This window comes from Uloborus diversus, chromosome 2, assembly GCF_026930045.1.
Source record: "Uloborus diversus isolate 005 chromosome 2, Udiv.v.3.1, whole genome shotgun sequence".
Classification (NCBI taxonomy): domain Eukaryota; kingdom Metazoa; phylum Arthropoda; class Arachnida; order Araneae; family Uloboridae; genus Uloborus; species Uloborus diversus.
The window spans coordinates 137639591-137667435 of record NC_072732.1 but is presented as its reverse complement, the minus strand read 5'-3'; the positions used below and the strand labels follow the sequence as shown (position 1 = coordinate 137667435).

The 27845-nt window shown below is 33.1% G+C and overlaps 1 protein-coding gene across 1 annotated transcript in view; it reads left to right on the top strand.

Annotated features, from left to right (window-relative positions):
- The window catches only part of LOC129216043 (sushi, von Willebrand factor type A, EGF and pentraxin domain-containing protein 1-like), a 170322-nt gene that overhangs the window by 123846 nt on the left and 18631 nt on the right, over positions 1-27845 (top strand). The window contains exons 9-16 of the mRNA XM_054850188.1: positions 9187-9363; positions 12369-12548; positions 15254-15427; positions 16509-16691; positions 19472-19684; positions 20435-20614; positions 21790-21990; positions 23926-24105. Coding sequence (XP_054706163.1) covers positions 9187-9363; positions 12369-12548; positions 15254-15427; positions 16509-16691; positions 19472-19684; positions 20435-20614; positions 21790-21990; positions 23926-24105 — 1488 coding nt within the window. The remainder of the gene's footprint in view (positions 1-9186; positions 9364-12368; positions 12549-15253; positions 15428-16508; positions 16692-19471; positions 19685-20434; positions 20615-21789; positions 21991-23925; positions 24106-27845) is intronic.

The window sequence follows — 27845 nt, the reverse complement described above, 5'->3', positions numbered from 1 at the left end:
AGGTTTTCACATCACATCGAATGTCGATGACGGTTTCGCATCTCATGCAAATTGACATGATCAATCACGTGTAATTGATCATGTCATTTGCATGAGATGCGAAACCGTCATCGACATTCGGTGTGATGTGAAAACCTGCTACCATCTTAAAATTACTCGTAGTAGGTCAGGATGAATTTGGAAGTCAAAGTGTTGGCATTTTCTAAAAATCTGAATACTGTGTAAAACAACACAATTCTGCTCAAAAGTTCATGTGATATTCTATGACGTCAGTAGCAAGAGATTTATGTACACTTCTCATTGGTTAAAGTGAATATTCATTGGTTTATAGTGGATGTTTGGAGAATCATTTTCAGGGTGATTCTGAGCTTTGAAAGAGATCGTGAAATTTTATTCTATGTACTTAGGATTTTTCTTCACCAGCTAGTGTTAAAACCTAGTTTGATTTATTTTTTAAGTTCACAGGAAGTTGTTTTAGTATTGTGACTCCTAATCCTATGAGAGTTAAGAATGACTAACGGTGGTGAAAATCATTCTGAAACTTTGAAGCCTGAAGATGAACAGATGGGATGCAACGAACATGAAAATGAACATTGAGGCTTCTCCACAGCCTGATGATATGATACACTTGGGTGATTGTATTTTCACTTTAGGTGAATGCTTTTCGGAAACGTACACGCGTGCATATTAGAAGATATACGTGTGGGAAAGATGGTATTTTTCGACCAACTATGGATGGTATTTCCTTAGAACCAGATGTGTGGAGATCAGTTATTTCAAGCCTACGTAAAAATATAAATCAAAAATTAATCGAAGACCGTGATTTCGTTTTTGTTATAAAAAAGGAGAGTCGAGTGCGAATGGTAACATCTGTGTTAGTGTGCAAAGATTGTTCAAACTGAAACGAGAAGTGTTCCAGTTGATGCCTGATAGAGTTCTACTTTTGGAAAGCCAGATTGACAAATTGTGCTACGCGTCCCCTTGTATCTCACGTAGTGTCAAAGACAAACTTATGACTTATACTCTAAAAGAGTACATCCTTTCGGAAATTGAGAAAAAATATCCCTGTGATTGTCGATGTGATAAAATCAGCACATATACATCACAAGAAGTTCGTAAACTGGCTGATTCTCTACGTAAGTGACTATTTGATGAGCTCATATGCAACATAAACTACCTTTCTAAAAAAGAATGTGTGGATTGTAAAAATGGATTCATTTTTTACATGAGAGTGCATGAATGTGAATCATTAACAAGGGGTCGAAAGTTCGACACTTTTTTCGAACGGGTTCTTTTTAATGTTAATTGGGAAAACTTGACTCGTGACTTCGTTACTTTGAATGTTGATAGTCCATGTTTAAAATGTCATGTGTCTGATTTATTTGATGCAATCGATGTTAAAAATACGCTTGAAAGTTTTGAAGAGTTTTACTTAAGGATGAAAGTTTTTTTAATTGTCTTTTACTGTGTGTGTGAATAAATTGTGTTTATCATTTTAAAAGAGACTTGTGTTTTGATTGAGTTGTTGAATATGGTTGATGGATTATACTTTGAAATCACTCTTACATATATTTTTTATATGCACTTTATTGTAAGTAATCTTTATACTATCGGTGTTGTCTTCATCTTATTGTATGGTTTTGTAATTAAGACTGAATGAAAATATAATTTTTGTAATATTTCTATAGTTTAATGCATGCGAAGGACTTCAAATAATGCTAAGTGGAAAGTCAAAATTAGAACCGTAAAGCTTAAACATGACAATGGTTTGAAAACAATACACAGTTATATTCACATACACAAACTCGTACGTATCAATACACTTACATTAAAGAGAAATATTAAAGACTTATAAATTCTCATATGAGATAAGAACGCTCTTTCTTAACTTAGTTGGTCACATGATCGATAAAAGATCCTCACCTATTTGTGATTTGTCATGAAATAATATACATCGATAGATATGTTACTAAGTGTGTAATAGTTTTTATTTTTCTTAAATTCAAAGTTAAAACCAATTTGTTAATTGTAGGATTATATTAAGTGCTAAAAAAATGCGATATTTTCGCTTATAATTTCGGTTGATAAGTAAAGTTTTATTACAAGTTCCCTCACACGAATGAACAATAACATGCTAGATGGATATTTGAAAGCTTGAGTGGATGATTTGTAAGTATCTTAAACATTATTATTATTATTTGTAATGCGTGTGTGTTAATTAATACTTAGAGTGCAAAGAGTAAATGGTTAAGTGCTATTGGTTATTAATACTAAGAGTAAAGTGATATTGAGTTTTAAATTTAATTAAATCATTTCGTTTGAAGATTCAGTTGAAAAAATTTTATTTTGTAAGTTTGAAAATTTTTGAAAAAAAAAAAAAAAAGATTGAAAGGAAAAAAAAAACAATATGTTACAAAAATATTATTATTATTATTATTTTGATTTGAAAAAAATATTTTTGCGGAAAAATTTATTCTTGTAAGAATAAAAATTTATTTTTATATGATTGAAAAAAAAAAAATTGATTTTTTTTTTTTAATTAGTGGAAAAATATTACAAGTTTGAGAAATTATTTCTTAAAAAACATTTTATATGATTAAAGAAAACAAAAATTTTTGATTTCATTTTCTAAGTAGAAAAATATTACAAGTTTGAAAAAATACTGTTTTGAATCAAAAATCTGTTTTTGAAAGAAATATTCTTACAAGCTGGAAATTTTTTTTTATAAGTTTGAAATGAAAAAGAAATTAATTCGAAACTACGAATTAAAATCTAAAATTTTGTTTGGAAAACCAGACATCAGGCTATTGCCGATCTATGTGCTTGATATTTGAGAAACGTGAACTAATTTTAATTGGTCAGAAACAGTGACATCACTTGAAAGACGTAGGCCAGGTGGTGAATAATACTCGCACGTGGGGTTTGTTATCTGTTATCGGTAAAGGGGTAGATAGCAATATTGATAAAGTCATTTTCTCAATTCGTCTCGGTGAGTGTGGACGATCCGAAGTGCTGTAGCATTACGGTAGTTTTTTTCAACAGCCGAGTTGATTTGCGATATCACGGCATGCGTTCTGCAAATCGACGATGGGCAGCCAGCCGTATGCAGTGATTTCAAATAAAACATGCGTGTAATTGTAATTTTGTGAGATTGAGTTATAATTAACAATCCACTTATTACAATTTCATTCACTGTTTTTAAATAACTTCGCGATAGCTGGTACTTGAGGGATTTCACCCCAAAAAGGTTAGTCTTTTGTACTTAATTTTAGTCAGTATTTAGCTATAACTTAATTTGTCAAAATTTAGATTAAGTTTCTTAATTTAACGTATAGCTGTCCATTTGAATGTATCGTTCGAAAAGGATAAAGACTAAAATAAATGATATCGATTTTGTTAAAGAAATTAGTTGTTAAAGTAAAATATTATTGGGAAAATGAAATAGCCAAAGTGATTCTAATTCATGAAGGTTGAAAATTTTGTTTTATTCTAACAAGAGTGCTTGTATGAAAAAAAAAATAATAATAATAAAGTAAAACACTATGCAATAAAATGACTAAGTTAAATACTAATCAAAAATAATTAATAGAGTTGATTAAATAAAATGTGATAAATTAAATGAAACTCTTGAAAAGCATATAAAGTGATGAAATGTAACTTGAGTGCGAAATTTTCTTACTGGAAAAAATTAAATAAGTTGATTTTTAAAATCCATGAAAATTTCTTAATGATAAGTGTTTATTAATGCTAAGAGTAAATTGATTCCAAGTTTTGAAATGAATTTCAGTAGAAGTTATTTTTCGGTAAGTCTATTTTTAAAATTTGCTGACATGAAGTTTTGATACTTGACTTATAATTTTAACATTTCTCGGGTTCTTCATTGATGTTTAACTTTTTTATGTGATGTGTTTTATTTTAGCGTAGGTAAAAATAATTAAATAAAAGTGAAATTTATAAATTGTAATGAAAATTCTGTTAATGAAATTAGTTGGTTGTAAAGTAATATTTTGGAAAAGCTGTAATGAATGATAAATAGTAAAACGCAGTAAGTAAAATAGTAAAGTATGGTAAAGTAAAATAAAATAGTCAGAGGGGATTTAATTCATGAAAGTTTAAAAATTTGTTTTATTCCATCAAGAGTGTTTGCATGAAAAATAAATAAAGGAAAATATGATTAACTTAAATATCGATGATAAAAAATAATTATTAGAGTTAATTAAATGAAATGCGATAAATTAAATGAAACTCATGAAAAGCATATGTAGTGATGAAATATAACTTGAGTGGGAAATTTGGTTACAGTAAAAAATTATTTAAGAAGATAATTTTTAAAATTCATGAAAATATTTGATAGTGATAAGTGTTAATTAATACGAAGAGTAAATTGATTGTAGATTTTGGAAAATTAAATGGATAAATGTATAAAAATAATAACGTATGTGATAATGTAAAATATTAACAATGAAAAAAGAATCAAAGACGATTAAATGAATCTAAATCGTAAATGAGTTGCTATTTTAGTAAACTCAAACTAGAGTGAAAAGCATTTTAGTAGGAACATGTTAAAATCTCTTGTGCTAAGAAAAATAAATAACTTTTTAGCATAATTTTGTAACTGGAATAAATGTATGATAAAATGATTAAGTTAAGTATTAATGAAAAAGTAATTATTAGAGTTAATTAAATGGAATGTGATAAATTCAATGAAACTCTTGAAACATATATGTAGTGTTGGAATGTAACTTGAGTGCGCAATTTGCTTACTGGAAAAAATTAATTAAGTTGATTTTTTAAAATCTGAGAAAATTTGTTAATGATAAGTGTTAATTACTACTACGAGTAAATTGATTGCAAGTTTGACATGATTGCAAAAATTGAAGACATGATAACGTTTTGAAAAATTTGAAGGTTCGATTCCTGTCACTACTTGTGAAAAATTTCTAAGTTTAAAAATATCGGGAAAAAAAAAAACGATAAAGTAAAAACAAGCGAGAAAATGATCAAACTCTAAAATATACTAAAAAAAAAAATCGAAATCACGAAAAAATAATCTAAGTCTGAAATGCTTGAAATTAGTTAAAGACTAAAAAGTTAAGAAAATAGTTAAAGACTGAAAATAATTGAAAAACGCTAAAATAGTGAAAAAAAAAATCAAAGTGCTAAATGACAGGAAAAAACGTTAAAGTTCAAAATGTATGAAAGAATATTTAAGTTAATTATTTCTTAGAAAATTTAACAAATAAGAAAAAATATTTTGTTGTATGAAAGTCAAAAAAAAAAAAAAAAAATTAGTTAAGAAAATTATTTCTTCGAAATTTTTACAAGTTAGAAAAATTATTTGTAAATTTGACAAAGAAAAAAGAAAATTTAACAAGTTAGAAAAAATAAAAAGGATAAAGTTTGAAATGCATGAAAAAGAAAATCAAAGTTTAAAATATATTTCAAGTCCACAGTCTCAATAGATGACGCCACGAGCATTTAGCACATGTGAAAATTATATTGAGATGATAATTAACGTGCTTACACTCAGGTCTTAGTAGCTTGGTCAGTTTGCGCGTGTCTAAATCTGACAGCTACTAAGACCTTTTGGAGATCGTGTGTTCGATTCCCAGCAGCGACACTCTGTAAAAATAAAAATAATTAAATTCGCAGAAATATTCAAAGTCCGGAAATGAAAAATCAACCTCTCAATAGATGGCGCCACCGACGTTAAACATAGCATAAGTTAAAACATAGCAACAAGTGTTGCCAACCGAAAACTAAAAACTCTGGTTGTCATGACAACAAGTGTTGCCATTCCAAAACCGAAACTCAAACAAGTGTTGCCATCCAAAAAGTAAAAACTTTGTGGATACCATGACAACAAGTTCAAAATATTCTAAGTCCGAAAACGCGGGAAAAATATCTAAAACGCGGGAAAAACCCTCGTCACCTTCTACGGGTTCTCGCGGCGGCCCCGGTCGTGGGGAGGGTCAACCCCAAGGTCGGGAGGGGGTGGGGAGGAAGTGGAGGAGGCGGTGGGAGGAAGAGTGGGAGGGGGAGGCGGTGTTAACACCGCAACACCGCCTCCTGTTGCAGAACTCTCATTATTCCCCTACTTTTGGTGTTGTTATTTATTTTAAATGGAAAGAACTTAAAGAGGAAGAAACCTCAACATACACTATAGCTTTTGATCTGTAGAAATCATTTTCAAAACCAGGGGTGCTAGTGACCATGGTTCTCGGGCGATGAGCACTCCTCGAGCACAATAACACAAGAAAGACAAAAAGTCAGCTCAAAACAAAATTACCAACTTTTTTGGTACTGTACTGAAATTAGAAGAACAAAGCAAGTATGTCCTAATTCTCAGGAGCTTTCGGCGAACTCATCTTTTACGAGAACTCTGTTATAACGAGCAAACATCGCGGTCCCTTCGTACTTGTTATAACCGAGTTCGACTGCATTAGCACAAAATTAGTAACTGAAATTAGTAACGGTATTTTTTTGAAGAAATTAATGAAAAGCTTCAAACGAACCATTCATGTAAAATTTTCCGTCTTTTTTCCCCCTTCATAATTTTCTAAGATTTTTAATGTTTCACTCTGTCCATTTTAAGAGAACATTATTTCCTTCTTTTATGTTGATATAATTATACTGATATTCTATATAAGTTTTTTCGTTGTAGTATCTACTATCAATTAAGCTTTGTTTAAAAGCTTTAGAAAAATACGTTCCACATTTATCAGGCTAAAATATTTTTGAGAAAAAATATCATTTGAGCAGAATTCATTGCATCCCAGGGCTTTTCCACGTTCTTGAATGGTTTATTTTGTTTATATTAACACATAATATTGGCTTCGGTGTCATCCAGTTTTTATTTTATTTTTAGTCTATTTTTGCTATTTTCTACCTTGTCGGATTTCTTACACTCTGAAGTTTTGCGCATTGATAAAAGAGTTTCCCAAAAATTTCGAAATACGTGTCTGCGATACTTTTGCTTGATGCTCGATTACTTTGATTCTATCAATCATCATTTCTTCAAAAATGTTAACATTTTGTTTTCTATTTTTGGCTCAGATGCTTGTTTTCTTCTGTCATTCGTTCTATCTCAATTTCTTCCATGTTGGTTTTTATTGAGTCTTAGACTAACAGATTTAACAATCTTCACATTGAAAGGTTACTTCCCATGTGTTAAGGAAAGTGAATAATATTTATTAATCTCAAAAAATATTTGAGCCTGATATGTTCAATATTTTTTTAATATGGAATGAATTTTTCTACAGCTCTTAAACAAGGTTTAGATCACACTGCTTTCATCAAAGAAAAGGCTTATCGAAAACATCAGTGCAATCATATCAACACCAATCCACGACACAGCCCTGAGCATGAAACGCAGCAATTAAAGGGGTCAATCACTCTGAATTGCTGTAGAAATTGGAACTTCATTTAAATAGATTGAATGTTGCTTAACGGCGCGGATCTCAGCCGCCTTATTCGGTGGTTCTCGTTCCATTTCTTTAAGAGCTTTCACTTAATCTTATTCTCCGAAGAAGACTCTTAAGAAAAATTTGGGGTTTAACCCTTCAAGCACTTTGCGCTCCAGGAGATCTGAATGCTTGACCTGAGAAAGAGAAATAAAAGGCTTTTAAATGCCCGAGAATGACTGTTAAGGATTTTAATCGTGTTATTCCATTCATTGTGCTCTGATTTAAAAAAACAGAAATGATTTCAACGCCCTTTTATTTTTTAATTATTCTTAATAAGCGTACAATAACTAATTGAGTTTACTTTCATTTAACACCTGAGAAATCTTTTACAATTTGAACATATATTGAGAGAAATTTTAAAATTTATGTTCCTTAATAGTTAAAAAAGTTCTTTTTTTAATTTCTTATAAATATATGCATATTCACATGGCAAATAAAAATAAAAGTTAAAAGGAAGGCGAAAAAACTAATAATTTTTTTTTTTCACTTATTTTGTTATCTATCTTACTTTTTAAGTTTTTTTTTATATTCATTTATTATGTTATTTATTTATGTATTTATTATTTATCTAGTTTATTGATTTATTCCTTCGGTTTTATTTTATTTTATTTAATTACATTTTTTTGACTTGTTCTTTGCAGAAGAAAAATATATTTAAGGCAACAGATTGAACAAAAAGTATTAAATCACTTTAGAGAGTTTATTAAATTTAATATTAACTTTAAAAAAAAATTTTTTTGTATAGTGAAAAGCTGTGAAAATAGTCTTTTTCTTAAAGAAAGTGAGTTTCTTATATAGTGTTGCTCACTTAAAGAATACTTGTTATATTCCTTCCTTCAAAGGAAATTGGAAGAAAAATGATGATATTTAAGCGATTTTTCATAAATTTGCCAGTAGTTGGATTGAAAAACTTTTACCTCTATATAGAAACTTCCTTATATGCCTGACAAAAAATTATCGTTTCTTATTATTTCTGTCAGGTATTAATATGCAGTAATCAGATATGAAAATAAAAATTCTAAAAGAGAAAAAAATCATTTCAATAATAATAATTATAATAACCAAGATGAGATCTCAAATCTATTGATTGAGAAAACTCTTAAATTGTTAGAAACAAGTTTCATTTACCCTCAGAAAAACGTGCTTCTAAATGTCCGTTTTGAATTATCCATCTTTTTTTTGTCTTTGTCTCAAAATGCTAATTATTAAGTGACCACTTAGCGTAAAAAAAATAAACAACCTTATAACTTTAAATGATTTTTTTTCCCTCATGAAACGGAATTTTTTTTTTTTTTTTTTTTTCAGAAATGTTTTCGAATTATTTTTGTCAGTTGTTAACATGCAGGAACCAGCTATGAATATAAAAAATCTAAGAGATAAATAAGATCGTTTTAAAAATAATAATAACCAATGTTTCAAAACAATTGATTGCAAAAACTCTTGATTTGTCAGAAACAAGTTTTATTTTTCCCTCAGAAAAACGTGCTTCAAGATGTTCATTTTGTATTATCCACCCTTCTGTTGTCTTTGTCTCAGAATGCTAATTATTAAGTAACCACTTAGCATACAAAAATAAACAATCTTATAACTTTCAATGTTTTTTTTTTTTAATCGTGGAACAGATATGGCTTTTTTTTTATTTATTTGTTTAAACTCTCCTTTTACGACACTCATTAAGTCCACACTTACTAACAAAAACACGTTTCTCTATTCCCTCCAGGTCCATCAAACTGCGGCAATCCCGACCGGCAAGAAAACTCAACGGTCCTGGAGAAAGATTTCCGGCTGGGTCAGTCGGTCACTTACCACTGCCCGACGGGCAACAAAGTGGTCGGAGATAGGGTTCGCCGGTGCGAGAGTAACGGATTCTGGAGTGGGGCCGCGCCCACCTGCGAATGTGAGTATTAATAAGACTGTGTGAATTGATTTTTAATTTCTTGCGTCGATTAACCATATCGGATGATTGACAATTTAAAACGCTGTTGATAGGTTTAATTGACTCGTGTGAGGTTGTATATCGGCTTTGATCCAGTTCGTGACGGGTAAATGAACTAGCGTTTTAACAGGGTTATCACTTGGAGGGTGGGTGTGAGATGTTAAAACATCATTTTTTGAGGTTATGGGATAAATGTTGAATTATGTTATAGCATGTTTGACACCCGCCTTTAGTATTATGAATTGGTGTTATTTCTTAGCGAACACTTAAAAGTAATTGATCAATTCAAAAACTTAGAACATTTGGCAGACCTAATTGTGATACTTTAAAAAAAAAACTTCCCAAAAGCACGACTACTTGTCATTTAATTACAATGATTAATTTCGAATTATCTGAATGAACGAGATAATTTTCGGAGAACCAAATATTTGTATAGATACATTTCGCACTGAAACACTATCGTTTTGGTTTCATGCCGTCTATGAAAAGTCTATGAAAAACATAGTATATAAGCAAGATTCCAAAGCTGAGAATCATGCTGAAAAAACTGAATTTTACCGGTTTTTTTTTTTTCAAAAAGACATTTTGTTAAGAGAATGGCAAAACTATTAGTAAAGTACAAAATGATTGAGCGATCGAACCGTTCTCGGATAACATGATATGTTAGCATTTATTATACTTCACTCTATGTTTAAGAAAAAGAGATTACAATGCGTCATTCAATGCAGTTTGTTACAATCAGTTTATTACAATCCTTCAGTATTGTGTTATCTGCCTTTTAAAAAAAAGGGGGGGGGGTGATACAAATTTAAAATACAATACAATGAAAGTACCTAGTAAAATGAATGCATTAAATGAGAGTACAAAACTACAGGAGTTCAAGCAAACATAAGGTCAACGATATCCGTTACAGTCTGCTTTTTGCGACGTAATTTAGAAAGGAAGTGTGGGGTAAAGTGAAATGATGAAACATTTTCACAATTTGCAAAGTCAACTTCCTAGCAATGTTTTATATATGTTATTATACTATAACTGATTCCAGTCAAAAAATAAATAGCGCTTAAAATAAAGGTATAAAAGGGAACAACTCATTTTCAAAATTTAATGCAAAATCGTGTTATTATATAGTTCAGCAAAAATAATTTTGCTCTAAAATGATAATGTTTTTGCAATTAACATTTTGAATAATGATTGATATCTGCAGATTTTAATGCAGTACTTATTTAGCTAATATCAGGCATGTTTTAATTCTAAATGTTTAATTAATTTTGTCAAGTTCATATGGACAAAAAGGAAACAGTTCATTCATTCATTTACGTATTCATTTATTGATTAATTCACTTAAAATTCCTTCATTTGTTAGTTTCCTTACTTATTCATTCACATATTTTTTTATTCATTTACTATTTCAGTTTTTTTTTTCATTGTTTCATTATGTATTCATGTATTCCTTTATCTGCTTTTTAGTCATTCATTTTGTGAAAAATGTTTTTAATTGTAATCAAATATAAAATGTTTCATTTAGAAAAAATAATTTATTCATCACTTTACCCTACATGAGACAAAGTGAAAATTATCCATTTCCCTCCCTTTTTTGAAGGATGAATTTACTGCCAAAACTGAAAACCAATATTTCAATTTTTCTTTGAGTTCGAGAGCTCTCAGTTTAGACTGTTGCCCGAGCTCTTTAGTCGTTTCTTGTGAATTTTCGCGAATTAAAAAATCATGAATTATGTTAAAGTAAATATTTTTTTCATAAGAAAAGTAAGACTAATCTTTGCAAAAATGGATATGGAGAGCATCCCACTCTTTTTTCATTAAAGTTAATTACTTGGACAATAGTTTTATTTATATTATTCTAAGCCAACTTTAAACAAGTAATTAAAATTAAAAATTAAAGAAAAACCCCGACTGCAAAATTGCTGCCCCGTCGCAAATGTAGAATCAAGAAGGAAAATCGAAAATCCTTTTAAAAGCCTTATACTACATTTAAAATCAATCACAAGTATTTTATTTGTTAACGAATAGAAACTGGCAGCAGATAAAAAATTTAGATCATCCTTGTCGGTCAACAATAAATTCGGTTACTAATCGCTGAATAAAAGCTTAGCCGTATTTAAAATCTGCTTTAAAAAGCGTTATAATTCGAATCCTATGTAACATGGAAGTTCCAAACACATTCTCCCAAACGCAGAAAAAAATACTCTTTATTTTGGTACCAAATTTAAAATTTTTAAATATGTTTTCACTGCAAAAATCTCAAAAAAAAAACCTTTTAGAGGTTTTTAATTAATATCTTCGTTAATTAATGTCATCCGAAGACGCAACCTAGCTAAGAACACTCTCAATCAACTCTCTTTTCGAACATTTTTTTTTTTTTTTCAAAATCGATCCATCCGTTTACGCGCTAGAATGCCACACAAACAGATACACAGATACGTCAATCATATAACCCCCTTCCTTTGTGTATCGGGGGTAAAAATAAGTCATATTTAGCTGTTGAACATCCTCTCGCTGCTGAACACATTTTACAACCAAGGATTATGTTTTACTTTTTAAGTAACAAGAACGGTGTTTATTTAGATTTTTAAACTAATTTTGCATTTCCCTTCCATCTTTCAGCTATCACAACCTCTTAGATTAAAATATTATCATTTAAAACTATTTAAGTTCAGGCTTCATGCTACAAATTTAGTGGGTTGTAAATACGCATTTTCGCACATAATTATTGCTGAAATCAGCCCATTGATTATGTTTGAAACTGTGTTCAAATTATATTTTTAATTATTTGTAGCGTCATTCTTCTAAATATTGATTAAAATGTTACTTAAGAAACTTGTTTCAAGAAACTTTTGATTATAAATTTAGATGACAATAATTTATTTCATATTTTACAATATAAATGCCTTCAAATAATGTAGCACTATTTTTATTTATTTTATTTTATTCATTTTATTTTTTTGCAGATGTGAACTGTGGGGAGCTCCGTAACATCAACTTCGGAAGAGTCACATATCCTGATAAACGAACAACGTACAATGCAACCGCTATGTACGTATGCGACGAAAATTATACCTTAGTCGGAGACAGGACACGAAGATGTGCTGAAGAAGGGAAATGGAATGGCACCGAACCAAGTTGCCAGTGTAAGTAACTAAAATTTAAAAAAAAATCGGAATTTAAAAGCATCGATTGCAACAGAAAAAATTTATTCGAAGGCATTCAAGGCATTCGATTTATTAAGACCGCCTATATTGGATCCCCTATGAACAGGGGACCTGTGTCGCTAAAAATGGTGCAAAGCAAAAATTAAAAGCAAGATATCATAAGCCAAATTTAATAAAGATCCGATTTAAGTAGGCACATTTTCCCTTAGTACGTGATTATTTTGATGAATTATTTTTAATAAATTTGTAAAAGTTCAAAATATGAATAAAAACGCCAATAATGGATTATGTTCTCATTCTTGTTTCTCAATGAAACACACACGCGCAGTGGCATTTTTATGATGAGGCCAACTACTACACTTAGAACAAACCTACCCTGGAAGATTTGAGGCGGGAAGGCTACGCAGAATCTATTGATAGAATTACGAAGTTGCAATGTTATGGTTGTCCAAACTATAGAGAGAATTTAGTCAGTTAACAAACAGTGCCAGATTCATTCCGTTACCACTGTCGCAATTGTGAGGGGCTCTACGACTTAGGGGGCCCAAAGAAGATTCAAAAATGCAAATGATAAATGTTTTACATAGTTCTGTAAAAGACAAAAGGAACTTCAAAAATGTATTGCGACGGGCTTCATCACTTTCAAATCTGCTGCTGTTAACAAAGTGTTTTCAGCTATGTATGAAAGTCTTTTTTCCATGTATGAAACCATTATGTTCATGATGTCCAAAACTACGCTCTATGAGAGTAACTTGGCCAATTATTTATGGGCTAAATGGAAACACCTAAATTGTTCATTATAAAAAGCTGGGAAAGTGAAATTCATTTTGAAAAATGTTTAGTAATCTGCCACATGACAAGTAAAACCTGTTACTTCGCATTCATAGTTCTGCTGAAAAGGAAACTGTATGACGACTATAGAAAACAACTTTTTTCCCAATGTCAACTTCAATCAATGATGACGTGGAAGTACTCGTAACTCTGAGTGTTTTCTATATGTTACCAAGTATACCTTCACAAACAGTTTAGTTTCAAATTTTATCACAAGTGTGGTCATAGAATTGGTTTCTATTTACCCCATGTTCCATTTAACCCAAACAGATCCTACATATTCTTTTTCTAAACTTATTTTGAAGTAATAAGTGATTTTTAGAATGTATAAAATGGTTTGTGAGGGAAATAGATCGTCACCAGATCAAGTTTCATACCTGAATCCAAGATGGATACAGTCGTAATGGTAGTGAACTGTTCCAATGGGTATCTTCATTGGGGGGATTCTGTACAGCTCTCGATGAAATGATACAGAGAGTACACCCCATTTCGTACCACCCTAATGCCAGACAAATATGATTAGAGAAATAAAATACAAAACGTCTTTTATCTAAGGAAGCTTTTCTTAAATTGTGTTCCGTGGAAACCCAGGATTCCGCGCGTTTCACTCAAGGGTTCCATGAACTTGCATTCTTCATTGCAAAAAAAAAAAGATAAAAATAGGAGAGAAGCTTTGAATCAGTATTTTCTGAGCGAACAGCAAAGAAAATACTGATTACCTGGATTGTAAAATAAAATCTCATTTGTTGCGCATCAGTAAAAGAATACGAAACCTTAATACGATATTTGTGTTTCATCCATGCAAAATTATTTTTATTTGATACAGTTGTTGGAATTATAGTGTAGTTTAAAAGACGAATATTCTTCAATTGCCACGAAAAGCAGGAACTTTTACCATTTGCAACTACAAATGTGTATAAAATGGAGTCCTAAACTTATGTGTCAAATAAAAATCGCAATAAACTTGCTAAACTTGATCAACTTTCATTCATTACGATTAATTTATTGAGTATATCTCCAAAAATGAAATAAATGCCATTCATAATATTTAAATTTTGTTCGAAAGGAGTTGTTTAAAGATATTGTTATTACTTTTTGAAGTTACTTTGTAAAGACACTTAACATTATCTAAACTAATTTTCATTTTCATTGCAAGTAAATGTTTTTCAGAATGTTGCATTCAAACTAAACTATTGAATAAAAACCAAGGGTGACTGGGGAAAATGGATATTATACGGTTCCATTTATCAAAGAAATTGAGAAACGTTGATTTAAGGCATAGAAAGACAACGGGGTTGTTTCCTTCAGTCAAAAGAACTACTTTTAGTCTCTGAAATTGATAGAATGAGCAAAAAAAAATCAACATGGACCAGAAAATACTTTTATTTTTCCAACAGTTATTTTTTAATTAATTTTTTTAAATATCCGATTTTTCAAACAAGGCGTGATCTTTATGACGTCACAAATGATGCACTTTGACGCATCTTTCTTTCGCGTTGCCACATTATGATAATCAAGAAGCGAATTAATAATTGCGCTCTACGCTTGCTATCAATCATATCATTGCCAATACACGTGAGTAAAGGTGCGAATTAAATATTTTGCTCTATGAATGGCATCAGTGAGTGGCATTTCATCATTTGAGAATAATCGGCGTAAACAATAAAAGCGCACCGATTTATTATTATTTTTTTAATATTAAACTTAAACGAATTATTTAACAAATGGTCATATCCTCTGCTTTTAAACATGTTCTTTGAGCGAAAAATACTTTTAAAATTTTGGAAACGACCCTATTGTGAATTTAAGATCGTTACATGTTTGAACTCACGTTGAACTTATTTCTCTTGTAGATCACTGGTGCCCTAGCCTCAGCATGCCCAACAACGCCACCATGGAGTTGACCGGCGTGAAGGCGGGGGACGAGGTCAAGTACACCTGCGACAGGGGACACAAGCTTGTCGGGGACGAGGTCCGGAAATGTCAACTGGGAGGCCAATGGACGGGAAGAGATCCCATCTGCAAATGTGAGTTGTCCATCCCGTGTTAATCCCCCCCCCCTGTTCTTCCGTATGTATGTCTACTTTGGTTGTCATGGCATCCTGCTACGAATCTTTATACTCATTTAATAAGTGATTGTTCATTCAAATTTAAAGACAAAATTTGATTATTTTGATTCCTTTTATTGCATATTATGTGACTTAGGGGGATGGGAAGGGCATTGAGCGTATATGAAAACGGAAAAACCTGATCTTTGATGCTCTGATTTCTTGAAACATTGTTTGACAGAGGAGAAGTAGCTAAAATAGGTTATGGTCAAACACACCGTTTTATTGTCTTTGCATGATGATGCAGTCTTGTGGTAGCCATATGAAGGCATTTTCTTGGCGCTCTGCACAGCATCGGAGGCTGACTTTAGAGACGAATTAAAGTTAATTCACCTCTAAATGTCACTTAAGAATTTTTTAGACAAGATGTTCTCCCTTTTCTTTTCTTTTCTTTTTGCATCACGTTATTTTCTCAAGTCGCAATTTCCTTAAAATGTATCTGGTTTCCAAATATTCTAAGTTTACTTCTGTGAAAGAAGCTTTAAAATTAAATGAGGAAAATGGCATGGAAAAATGCCATGACGCGCAATGGAAGAAAATAAATATAAATGCTTACAGCTCCTAACTTTTCAACGCTCCTCACTCTAATTATAATTCTCTATCGAATTATGTGTAACTTATTTAACAAAATATGTCCCATTGTATGTCTCGTTGTTGAATCATCTTTTCAATTTGACCCGCTTTTGCTTACACAGAATTTTTTTCGTTGTAATAATCACATTATTTGCTTTTTTTTTTTTTTTTGCTTTTCGACAGTTGTACTTTTGCATCCCCGAAAACTCTTCAGCAAACTTACGGCATTATGTATTCCTTAACTTGAGCTCTATCGGAACCAGATAAAAATCAATAATTTTGCAATGGAAATAAAAATCTGTCAACTATTTACGCGTTTTTCTGACATTTTCTCCGATCTTCTGTCGGTCAGCATGCCATTGATAATTATTTTACTTCTTTACATGGAAACAGTCTTCAATGTCTTATTTTGTGAATTTCGTTTCAGTTGTGGATTGCGGCCGACCTTTAACACTACAGCATGGAATGTTTGAACTTATGGACGAAGGGTTTACAACTTATCAAAGCCGGGTGTCTTATAGGTGCAACGATAATTACACAATCGTGGGTCACGATCAACGAACGTGCTTAGAAACCGGGAAGTGGAGTGGAAGGGAACCTACCTGCAAGTGTAAGTAACTCTAGTAAAAGAAATATCATATTCAATAAGTACAAAAAAAAGTATTGATACTTATGCTGAATTTTTCCACCTTCACTTGAAGTGCTATTATTCAGAATTACTTTGATCCACAATTTTACTAATTTCAACTGCTGAACTCATATATAATTAGCATTGAATCTATTGACACATAAATGATGCAAAAATTCTTTAGGAAAAAAAATTCTGAATGTTTAAAAACTCCAAATATTTGATTGATTGTATCACAAGATTTCTTCACTTATTACATTGCATTGAGCATTGTAATGTAGGACGAGAAATTTCAAAAACTTCAAGTCAGCGTACAAGAATAGCTGCCAAACAGTAACTTCAGAACGATTGGATTACACAATGAGCTGTGTACACTGTTGCCATCAATATATTCTGCAGATCTTTTCAGCCTTAAACGGGAGCATTCCACTGAGATCGGATTTAAATCCCGTACTGTTTTCTCTTTACAGCCCTGGTATCGAAAAAGAGATCAACTATGCATTGCAATATGGAAATCTTTTCTGAGGATGCCATCGTATGGCACTCTGGCTCAGACGTTGGTGAAATTGATCTTAACCTCTCTTGTCCCTGGCAGAGGCATTTTTTTGCCGGACGTCAGAAACTGATTTTCAATGCTTCGAAATCATGGAAAACCTTTTTCACAACAAACAGACACCTTTTCAACTTGTAATCTTCATGAATAGTACTCAAATTATGTTCAAAATGCCAAATGTTTAGGTTACCCCTCGGACCAAGAGATAACGAGAAATAAGCACATTAAGAGACAATTGATCAAAGACAGAAAAAGACTCATCAACTCTGGTGGGAATTAGGGAGTGGAATCCAGCAGACTCCGGACTGCATACATTTCTCTTGTTTACTAGTGCATTATTGGAGTACAATTTACCCATTTTTTCTTGCGCTTCCAACTCCAATCTTAACATACTTGAAAGAGTGCAGCAGGCCGCTGCTATAAAGATTGAAGGATTTCGTCAAAGTAGAAGTAAAGAACTAACATTCTACTCTTTGAGAGGTATGTGCATCCTCTTTCGCTAGGAACTTTTTCCATACAAAATACCCCAGAAAGCATTACAGTTACAAGGATCAAGATAGAACAGCTGCTTACCTATGAACTTGAACTAATAACCAACTTCTAAAAAAACATTGCCCCTTCTTTGCAAAAACGCTGTGTCTTCCTAGCGCTTTTGTGGTACCCTTAAAATCTAAAGAGCTTCAGGTTGGAACTTTATGGTTGTTGGAACACTTCTATGATGAACTCTTTATTAGTGTGACAAACAACTCTGAGAACCTGACCCTCCCCTCATTAGACAATTGGCTTTGAAGATCAACTATGAAAACCCTCAGTCAGCATTGAAGATATATACCGATGGTAGCAGGGGCGAGGGGAATTTCCTGGTAGTGGAGCGTACGTGCCTTCTCATACAGAGCTTTGGAGTATGATTAAAAGCATACATTTTTGTTCAGTTTTTGTATCGGGATTTGTTGCTATAAGGAGCGGTATGCATTGCAAGTTGAAGATCAATCCGAGCATAATTAGATCTTAATATGTAGGCGTGTTTCAATTCAGCATCTCATTAACTGGACTATTGTGAGGCATTAGACTAACATGGATACCGTAGATCTTCTAACGGGCTTTCTTCGGGTGAACTATTCATTTTCAGTGGATTTCTTCTCTCGTTGCAGTAGATGATAATGAGAGAGTCAATTTTCTGCTCAATTCTGCTGCTGAAAAAAGCCTTGTTCCCTTTTAAGTATCTCATATTTAGTAAGATTTCCTGCCTTCTGAAGACTGAGTTGAACCATCTAGAGAAAACTCCTTCAAACATCCTTGGCATTTTGCGAGAAGTCCGCCACTGTCTCACCTGCTCACACTAAGATCTGATCAAACCACCTACTCGCACTTCATCAGTGGCCGTATGTGAGCCATCACTTTTTAGAATGGACAGAAGGTTTTCCCTGAAGGCTACTAGTGCACAGCCAACATGACCTCACCTGACCATATATTAGAATGTTTGAACTGCACTGAAGACGAAATCCTCCATGATCCACTGCTGTTCCTAGAATTCCATCAATTTTAGGTTCATGGAGATTACTGAGCTTTGCTATTCAATCTGACATTAGTAACAACAACACTGTTGCCAACTTTGTTGCGTAAAAAGTAACAAACTTATATTATTACTTTGCTAGCACGGAGCAACATTGGGACTTCTATAGTATTTTTTTATTTTTAATTCAAATATACAAAGAAGCATGAAGAGGTTCAAAGTTAATATACATGATTCAAAATTACCCTAAATGACTGTACACGAATAGAGTCTGATTCAAACCTATTTAAACATTCTTTTATTTTTTTTTCTATGCAGAACCGGGAAACTTTTTCAAAAAATCTGACATTATTTGTTTCTAGTACTACAGATAAATTTTTTAGATGGAAAAAAAAAGAACAAAAGTTTTTTCAAAATAATCTTTAGCTAGTAAAAAATAAAATGGCCCAAAATTAAAAACACGTAATTGTTTTCGCATCAGTTCTGTGTGTTCTCCCCAAGAAACACTTTCGAAACAATAAATACACTTTAAATGGTTGGAATAAAATTGTTTTAGAGCAGAATTTGCAACTTTAATTCGCAGATTTGAAAGAAAGTGGAAACATTTTCCCATATACTGTGGTGTGTGCTAAATTGGCAACTAATGTTTTGGCTCATTTTGTTTTATTTTTTAATATCATTTATTTGTTCTTGTAGTGATTGAATGTGGACGGCCAGACGTTCCGGAAGGTGTTGAAATACCAAAAGACGCAACTTTCACAGTGCATTCAGAAATTCACTATCGCTGCAAGCCTGGCCACAAAATATCTGCAGTCACGACAAACGATTTGAATACGCTCAAAACAGGGGGCACAACTGTCAAGTGTAATCGTGACGGAAAGTGGTCGGGATCTTTACCTACATGTATTTGTAAGTATGACACGCAGCACAATTTTAATATGACGTACAACTAAATACACAAATATTATGCATTTGCTTAATCTTCTGGTCAGTTAAAAAATTTCTACCACGGGCTCATGTTGCTTAAAGACAAAGACGGGCTCATGTTGCTTAAGACTTATATGATGAACAATTTCAAAAAAATGTTGGATTTTTTTTTAAATTTAATTTGCAGACTATATAAATTGTATTGCTATCATTGAACATGTTCGTCGCAAATTATAGTTGAGGTAAACCTAACCTGGCAGCATTGGGAAAGCAACACAAATCCTAATCATAACATTACAGTGCTCCCAGTATAGGATTGCCCCAACTGTTGCGATTTTACTTATTTTATTAATTAAACTTGTTACACCCCTTGAAGAGAATTCCAAGTAGGGCATCATTGATTTGATTGTAGTTAGTTGTTGTCGGTTTTGCTCGTTATTTAGTAATTCCCTGACACTTTTTAATAGCTTATAGCTGCAGTATCTTACAAGTTGACTGTTTTTTTTTTTTTCGATTTGCAAATGAACACTAACCTTGGATCATCCCACGCTTGCACAACTTTTACATAAGAAAAATAAAGAAAACTTTTATTGCACTTTCACTAAAGCTAGCAGAACTTAAGAATGGAAAAAAACCTTTTCTCTTAAAAGTAATGGGTGCATTCTTGTCATTTAATTTAAGAATAGTTTCAACCGTATGACGAATAATACTCACTTTATTCCCCCTTTAAAGATGTGGATTGCGGACGAGTACAGCCATTGCTCCGAGGAGAAGTGCAATATAGCAATGGCACGACCCACCTGAGCAGCATTGCAAGTTACTCGTGCAACGTAGGATTCCGTTTGGTCGGAAATCGTATCAGACAGTGCACAGAGAATGGCAAATGGAGCGACAATGCACCAAAGTGTGAAGGTAAGTACATAAGAAACTTCGACAATAACGTGAAACCGTACGAAACAATTTAAGCTTTGAGAAAAAAAATTATCTTAACACATTCGCAGTTCTTGAACTTGAATGCGTTACCTTGCGATGATTTAAGAAACTACAGAAATAGTAAAACTTTCCGTTCCACATTTTTTCTTTGGGATGCAATATAGGTTTCAAACTGTTTATGGTGGAGTAAAATTTCAAAAGAATAGAAAAGAAAAAAAAAAATGACTAACATGATGAAAAATAATTGCCATTCACAAAGTTGAAAAGCAAGTTATAAGTTACGGTATTTGTTTGTTTTACCTCTTTCAGTCGCCATTTGTCAGAAATTACAGCGCCACCTATAATTTATCTGAATGTCGAATAGTGTCTCAAAATAAAAAACGCATCATAAATTTAAATTTATGTTACTCTTATAAAAATAATACTTACATTGCCCAGACACTAAAAACAAAGTTTTGAATAAATGTTAATTAAATGGCTAAGGATTTCGAAAAATATTTACGAACAAATATGAAAAGATTTACCTCTATACTGTTTTTTATGCCTGGATTCCATAGAACTCAGGTACGGCATATTCGCAACTCTAGAGCTCGAATTCGCTACCTTGCGGTGATAAACAATACTAACGAAAAAAGTAAAACATTCTATTTCACGTGTTTTCGCTGGGGCAAATTACAGGCTCCAGACAGTTTGTGATGCGATGTAATGACAGAGGAAAAGAAAAGAAAGCTTCCCACAAACACGAAGAAAAATTACCGGGTCATTCATTAAGCTTCGAAGCAAGTTGTAAATTACGGCGTTAGTTTGTTTTACCTTTTTCATCCGCCATTAGACAGTAACTGCAGCGTCCTCTATAGTTTATTGGAGTTGCAAATAACATATTTAAAAAAACCACAAAAATTTAAAAAATTAAAAAAAAAATGTTTTGCACTTTTTCTTTGCTGCCAGATTCTTTTGCATCACAATCTGCTTTTTAAAGTTATTTCAATTTCCGTAGCAGACAATTGCTCTAAAATAACTGTTATGTTTATTAAGCTATCATTTGCTTCTAAAACTAAAGAGGGAAACCAGAGTAAGAGGCTAAAATTGAATTAAAATAAAAATGGAATTGCAACAGTAACACATTATAATACATACTATTATTTCCTTTTTAGAAATTCGTTGTGTGCCTCCAGAAGTACCAAAGAATTCCACAGTCGTGTATGGTGGTAACGACAGAGCCTCAGCTGACTCCTTCCGAGTCGGTTCAACTGTTCAGTATCGCTGCATTCCTGGACACCTGCCAGTCAAGGGAGAGCCCCTGAGAACTTGCCTGCCTACGGGTGTTTGGTCCAACAATCCACCGTTATGCATGTGTATGTTTTTTATTATTATTAAGGGAACAAGGGACTTTTGAATTTTACTTTTCAATTTTATAATTTTACACCATGTATTTGAAGTAATAGAACAAAAATAATATTTTCATATCAATATTAGACATTTTAAATGTTAATTTAAAAATTTTAGGGTTAAAAAAGGTGTTTTGTGAGGCATATGGAACGCAACATGGGCAGAATTGAAAACACTCCAGGCGCAATTCATGTAAACGAAAACCAACAATATTTTTTTTCCAGATGTAGTTTATCCGTATGAACATAAATGGGCATTGAATTCAATCTATGTGCGTATATAAACTAGAAAAAAAAAAGCAAATTATGAATAGAATTTTACGTTTTTTTAATACGTATGCTACTTTGCTAACAGCGGATAAATAGTAAATTTTTGTATTTGGGTAAAGTAATGCCCAGTTTTATGAAGTATAAGACTGTTAATGTGCTCAAAAAATTTTGAAGCGATACAGTGAAAAATAATGCGGTGGGAGCATTTCGAGCCAAAAATGATGATTAAAAACGTGTAAACAAAAATCAGCTGATACTTTTATCCCTTTAAATACCACGCCCCCTTTTTTAAAAATGTAAATAAAATGCGTAAAAATCATAATATCGCAAAAATGAAAATGGATTATCAAAGCTGGTACTAAGCTCTATTTTTTTGGCGCAAAAACAATTTTTGTGAAATTTGGTTGATTTTCCGAATGTATAAGGTCCCTTGTCCCCTTAATTAGCTTTAAGAAAAATACCAGTTCACTGTTGACATTGAAGTTTATTTATCCAAGCTTTCCAAACGTCAACACAAGCTCTCGCAAGTCTAGTTGAGTTGCACTCTGCTGGCGCTGCATGTTATTTTTAAAAATTTGCTGAAATCATACGATTAAAACTAATGTTCCAACAAGAATTTCCTTTTCAATTGCTAAATAGAAGAGTTTTCATGCTTATTTTGAACTATTCTTTACACTTGTTGAAAACTGCCATTTCCGTTGGCCGGGTTCACTATAGGGCTAGAAATGCAACACAGTTAAAAAAAAATCTAAAGTAATTAAGACACTAGCTTGCGATTAGAACTGCAGACACGCTTATAAAAACGTTGAAACCATTGAGAAGGAATTAAAGGTGAAGAGTGAGGCTTTTAAATTTCAAATCTTGAAGCGATTATCTCAAGTCACGTGACATATTCTAAAGTAAAGTATTGGAAGAAACCAGGTTCCTTTCACTCGTTTCACACAAAACATGTCTTCCATTCGTCGTAGTTGAACCATGTGACTTGGAATCTTTGCTCAGCGTTTCCTAAGTCAATGGTTGAACATGCTCTCCCCAGTTGCTAATTCTTGCTCTAAGCTTGAAATTTGTGTACTAAAATATTATAGGGAAAGTGACGCAACGCGATTTGAAAGTTTAAATGAAGAATGCTAAAAGAGACAAAGTTCTCAAGCGACAGTTTCGCTTCTACATCTGTAAAAAACGGAAAGGTTTACAAAGTAGTTTGCCTGTTTCCGTGGTTGTTAACTTTCATATTCATCATTGTACCGATGAAGAGATAGAAAATTATACAGAAAAAGGCCTTCCTTGTATCAGCAAAATAAATATATGTTTGCAATATGTAGATACCATTTGTGATAATGCAATACTTCAAAAAACACTTTAAAAAATACAATACTTTGGTAAGAAGAGCTTTGAGCTTAAAAAGGTTCATTTCCTCTCGGGGATAAAATATGAAAAAGGAGATTATTTCTCCAAAATTCCCCCATTTTAAGGAACAAGTTTTCTGTTCATTTAAACGTGTCTGTAATGGGTTTAACTTACTTAGAATTATGTCAAAAATATGATAGTACTCAAAAGTATGACGTCAAATTTGAGTTTATGCAAATCGATATGAAATTTTTCTAATGTTAAATTTTTATCTTTTTCTTACAGACATCGATTGTGGTCTGCCTCTCCCCGTTCCTCACGGCCATTGGCTGCTGCCTTCCAACACCACGTTTTACGGAAGTCAAGCTGAATACGTCTGTGATGTGAATTACGAAATACATGGTCCGCGAAGACGACTTTGTCTCGAAAATGCCACTTGGAGCAATAAGGAACCAACTTGTGACGGTACGTATGTGCGCTTTTTCTCAAAAATATTCACATTCCTTCCGATTATTTTTCGTTGTATATTTTAAGTCTGACAGCCATTGGCGCACACAACGGTGGGATCAAGAAAGTCCGGACCCCTCCCAAAGGTCTTGTTACTTCCTTTTACAAGCGAGCTGATGTGTGCATCACATGACTTCCTTTTACTCCAATTTAATGTCATTTCCCCGTTACTGGCAATTTTAATGTGATTCAAAAAGTTTACTCTCTAAATATCACCAACAGTGGCCAAATTGAAATCAGATTTAAAAAAAAAAAAATCGCCAAATTTGTCGCCAAGTTTGCGACAAAACTTGGCGACCAAAAGACTGGTGATATATCACCAAGGGTCCGACAAATTATATCACCACTTGAGTTTACATCGAAATTAACAACGATTTCCCCCCAAAAAGGGGCAAAAGATCCTCTTAGGGACATCCGAATGCAACCAAAAGAGAAGGTGCAAAACTAGACCGCACTAGGAGTCTACGTACCAAATTTTAACTTTCTAGGACATACCGATTTTGAGTTATGCGAGATACATACACACATACACACATACACACATACGCACATACATACGTACATACGGATGTCACGAGAAAATTCGCTGTAATTAACTCGAGAATCATCATTATGGATATTTCGCGTGTCTATATGTTCTTAGGCACTTATCCACGTGTGGTCGATTCGAAAAAAAAAAAAAAAAATTCAATATTTATTCTGGTGTGAGTAAAATGGAAATTAAGGTCGAGTTTTGAGTGAAATTTTTTTCGCGAATATAATACTTCCTTTTTTTTGTAAAAGGAAGCAAAAAGGAAGTATTGTATTCGCGAAAAAAAATTCAATCAAAAATCGACCTTAATTTCCATTTTGCCTCCCCTCGAATGAATGTTGAGGGCTTTTTTCGACTCGACCACACGTGGATAAGTGCCTAAGAACGTATAGACATGCGAAATATCCATTTTGACGATTCCCAAGCTAATTACAACGAGTTTTCTCGTAACGTCTGTATGTACGTATGTATGTATGTGCGTATATATGTCGCATATCTCAAGAAGGGAATGTCCTAGAAAGTTGAAATTTGGTGCGTAGACTCCTAGTGGGGTCTAGTTGTGCCCCTTTTCTTTTGGTTGCGTTCAGGTGTTTTTAAAGGGATCTTTTGCTCCTTTTTGGGGGAAATCATTGTTAATTTCGATGTAAACTCAAGTGGTGTTATAATTTGTCGGACACTTGGCTTTATATCGCCAGTCTTTTGGTCGCCAAGTTTTGTCGCCACTTGGCGACAAATTTGGCGATCTTTTTATAAAAATCTGGTTTTAATTTGGCCACTGGTGGTGATATTTAGAAAGGAAACTATTGAATCACATTAAAATTGCCAATTATGGGAAAATGACATTAAAATTGGAGTAAAAGGAAGTCATGTGATGTTCATCAGCTCGTTTTTTTATCCCAATTGATTACGATTCTATGTATTTTGTACGTTAAATATTTTCAGACAAAGGTAACAATAATTTCATTTCTAATAAGTGAAAAAATAAAATCCTCATGTTAAAAGATTTTCAAAAATATTGTGCACTTTTTCTATAACAAATGGCTTAAAAGAAGGAGAATGGTGATTATAAATGAATAAACTACAATAAAGATGTTTTTAGTTTTGTATTTATGGATTAAAATGGGATTCTATGAACTTCTATGACCATATGGTGCTTCTATTACAACGATGAATTTGTTTTGATAAATCCATTTTTTAACTATGATGAGAAAAGGAAAAGTGTAAAATATTTCGCTTTCTGTTAACTTATTTAAGTATATTTCACTACAAAATGCTAATTATTTATTCAATAGTTTATTTTTACTGTTTCCCGATCTCGCGAATCGACAAAATCAAGTCAATATGTTTGAAGGCGTATTGGGGTAGAATATGAGAATGAGGCTTTCGATCTCGGACCCTCCCCTTGAAAAATTCCTTTGTGCGCCACTGCTAACAACGATCCCTCATTTGGAGTTAGGCGGGGGGAGGGATGGAGTGCATTAAATGATTATTTCGAGTATCAGTGGCCGAGTGGTCTAAGCGATTGCTTCACACACTTGAGGCGATGGGTTCGACTTCCGCCCTCGCTCCGGATGTACTTTCCCGTCTTTGTGACGTAAATTCCTTTCATGTGGTGTTCATACATATTCTGTACTGTAATAAAAATATCATGCGTAAGGGAATCGGGGCCTCGGTGGCCGTGTTTTTTCGCAAACTGCTTTGTAAGCAGATAGGCGCGGGTTCGATTCCCCCTTGAGTGCTCTTTCATTCCTATGTAATGTATATCTTTCATGTGTATTGTTCTGGAAATAAAATATAGAAAAAAGTTGTGGATATTAGAGGTAAAAGCTTCTCCGCTGAGAATAGCTATATACCCCGATGTGTGTTATCATAAATCAAATCAAAGGGAGGCAAGAGAGTTTGTAGTTCTCATCAAAAAATAATTCTGTGCAATAAGCACCAAAAGAAAGAGAGAAATAATAGTTTGATTTTCGGTTGATTAAAGGTGACGTAAAAGTCTATTTTCGCTTACTAGTTTTACTTTGTTCTTCATATTTTAGGTATAGAAGACAATATTGTTTTCGTGAAATAGTTTTACTCCCCTCGTTTAACTACGTTCAACATTTTGGATCACTTAACATTTGCTGGTTATATACTACTTGCTACAAATGTTACTGTTAAAGACCAGACTGATAAGCTACGCTTTCGCCGGCAACTGAAAGATAAGAAAACGGTCACTTTGCTAAAGGGAAATGTGGGACATTTTTTGAAAGTTTCAAATCTGTATTGATGAATCTTCTGGATGGGTCATTGTAGGGACTACGAGAGGCCATGACAGCCTGAACGCGAGCGAAGGGTCCGGTCTATAAGGCGGGCTCCGGCTTGGAATCGGATTCGAATTAGTTTCATGAGTTTTATGAGGCAGAGGGGTCCCATGGACAAAGAGACACTGGGCCCACCTCTACTCTCAGCGGTCCCCTGTTTATCGATACTAAATGAGAGCTGGAATTTTTTTTGGGGGAGGGGGGAGGGGGGGAGGATTTCAATTCTCCAAGCATGGAACCGTTTCTCACGTGTTATTGCAAACAATGAAGAGAGGGAGAGAGAAATATCTGTTTTCTTGCAGGTAAATGCTTTATTGTAAAAGTTTAATTTTCCAAATGTCAATTGAAGCTTCATTGCCTACCAACAGTCTAGTTGATCGAACGAAGGCTTCCAAGAAAATTTATCTGCTTCGACTCCCGGCAAAAGTCTTGAGTGTCATTGAAGAACATAGTATATCGTCCGATCAAGTACATCCTATCATTACGGATCCCACTGTCATAGTTCCCTCTGCAATCTATAAGACTACTTCATGATCAGCCAGCCTAGTCAATTATAGGCGTGTTCACTAAGGAAATCTCAAGACTCAGCTCATTAGTGGGGATAAGGATTTTCGACTGCAGTTGTTTACATTACGGCCTGAACTTGACCAATAATTCCTCTGAACTAACCCGCTTTTGTACCTGATAAAGAATAAGTCCTAAGTTTCACCTGCAACTATCCACTTGTGTTATCTTTTTTTTTGGGGGGGGGGGCAGGTTCTTATTACGGTTTCAAAGTACTACCCACAATGAATTTAAGTTTTGGACAATATGAACGGGATTTATAATTGCACAAAATGTTCAGTCGTTTGTGCTACGGGCTA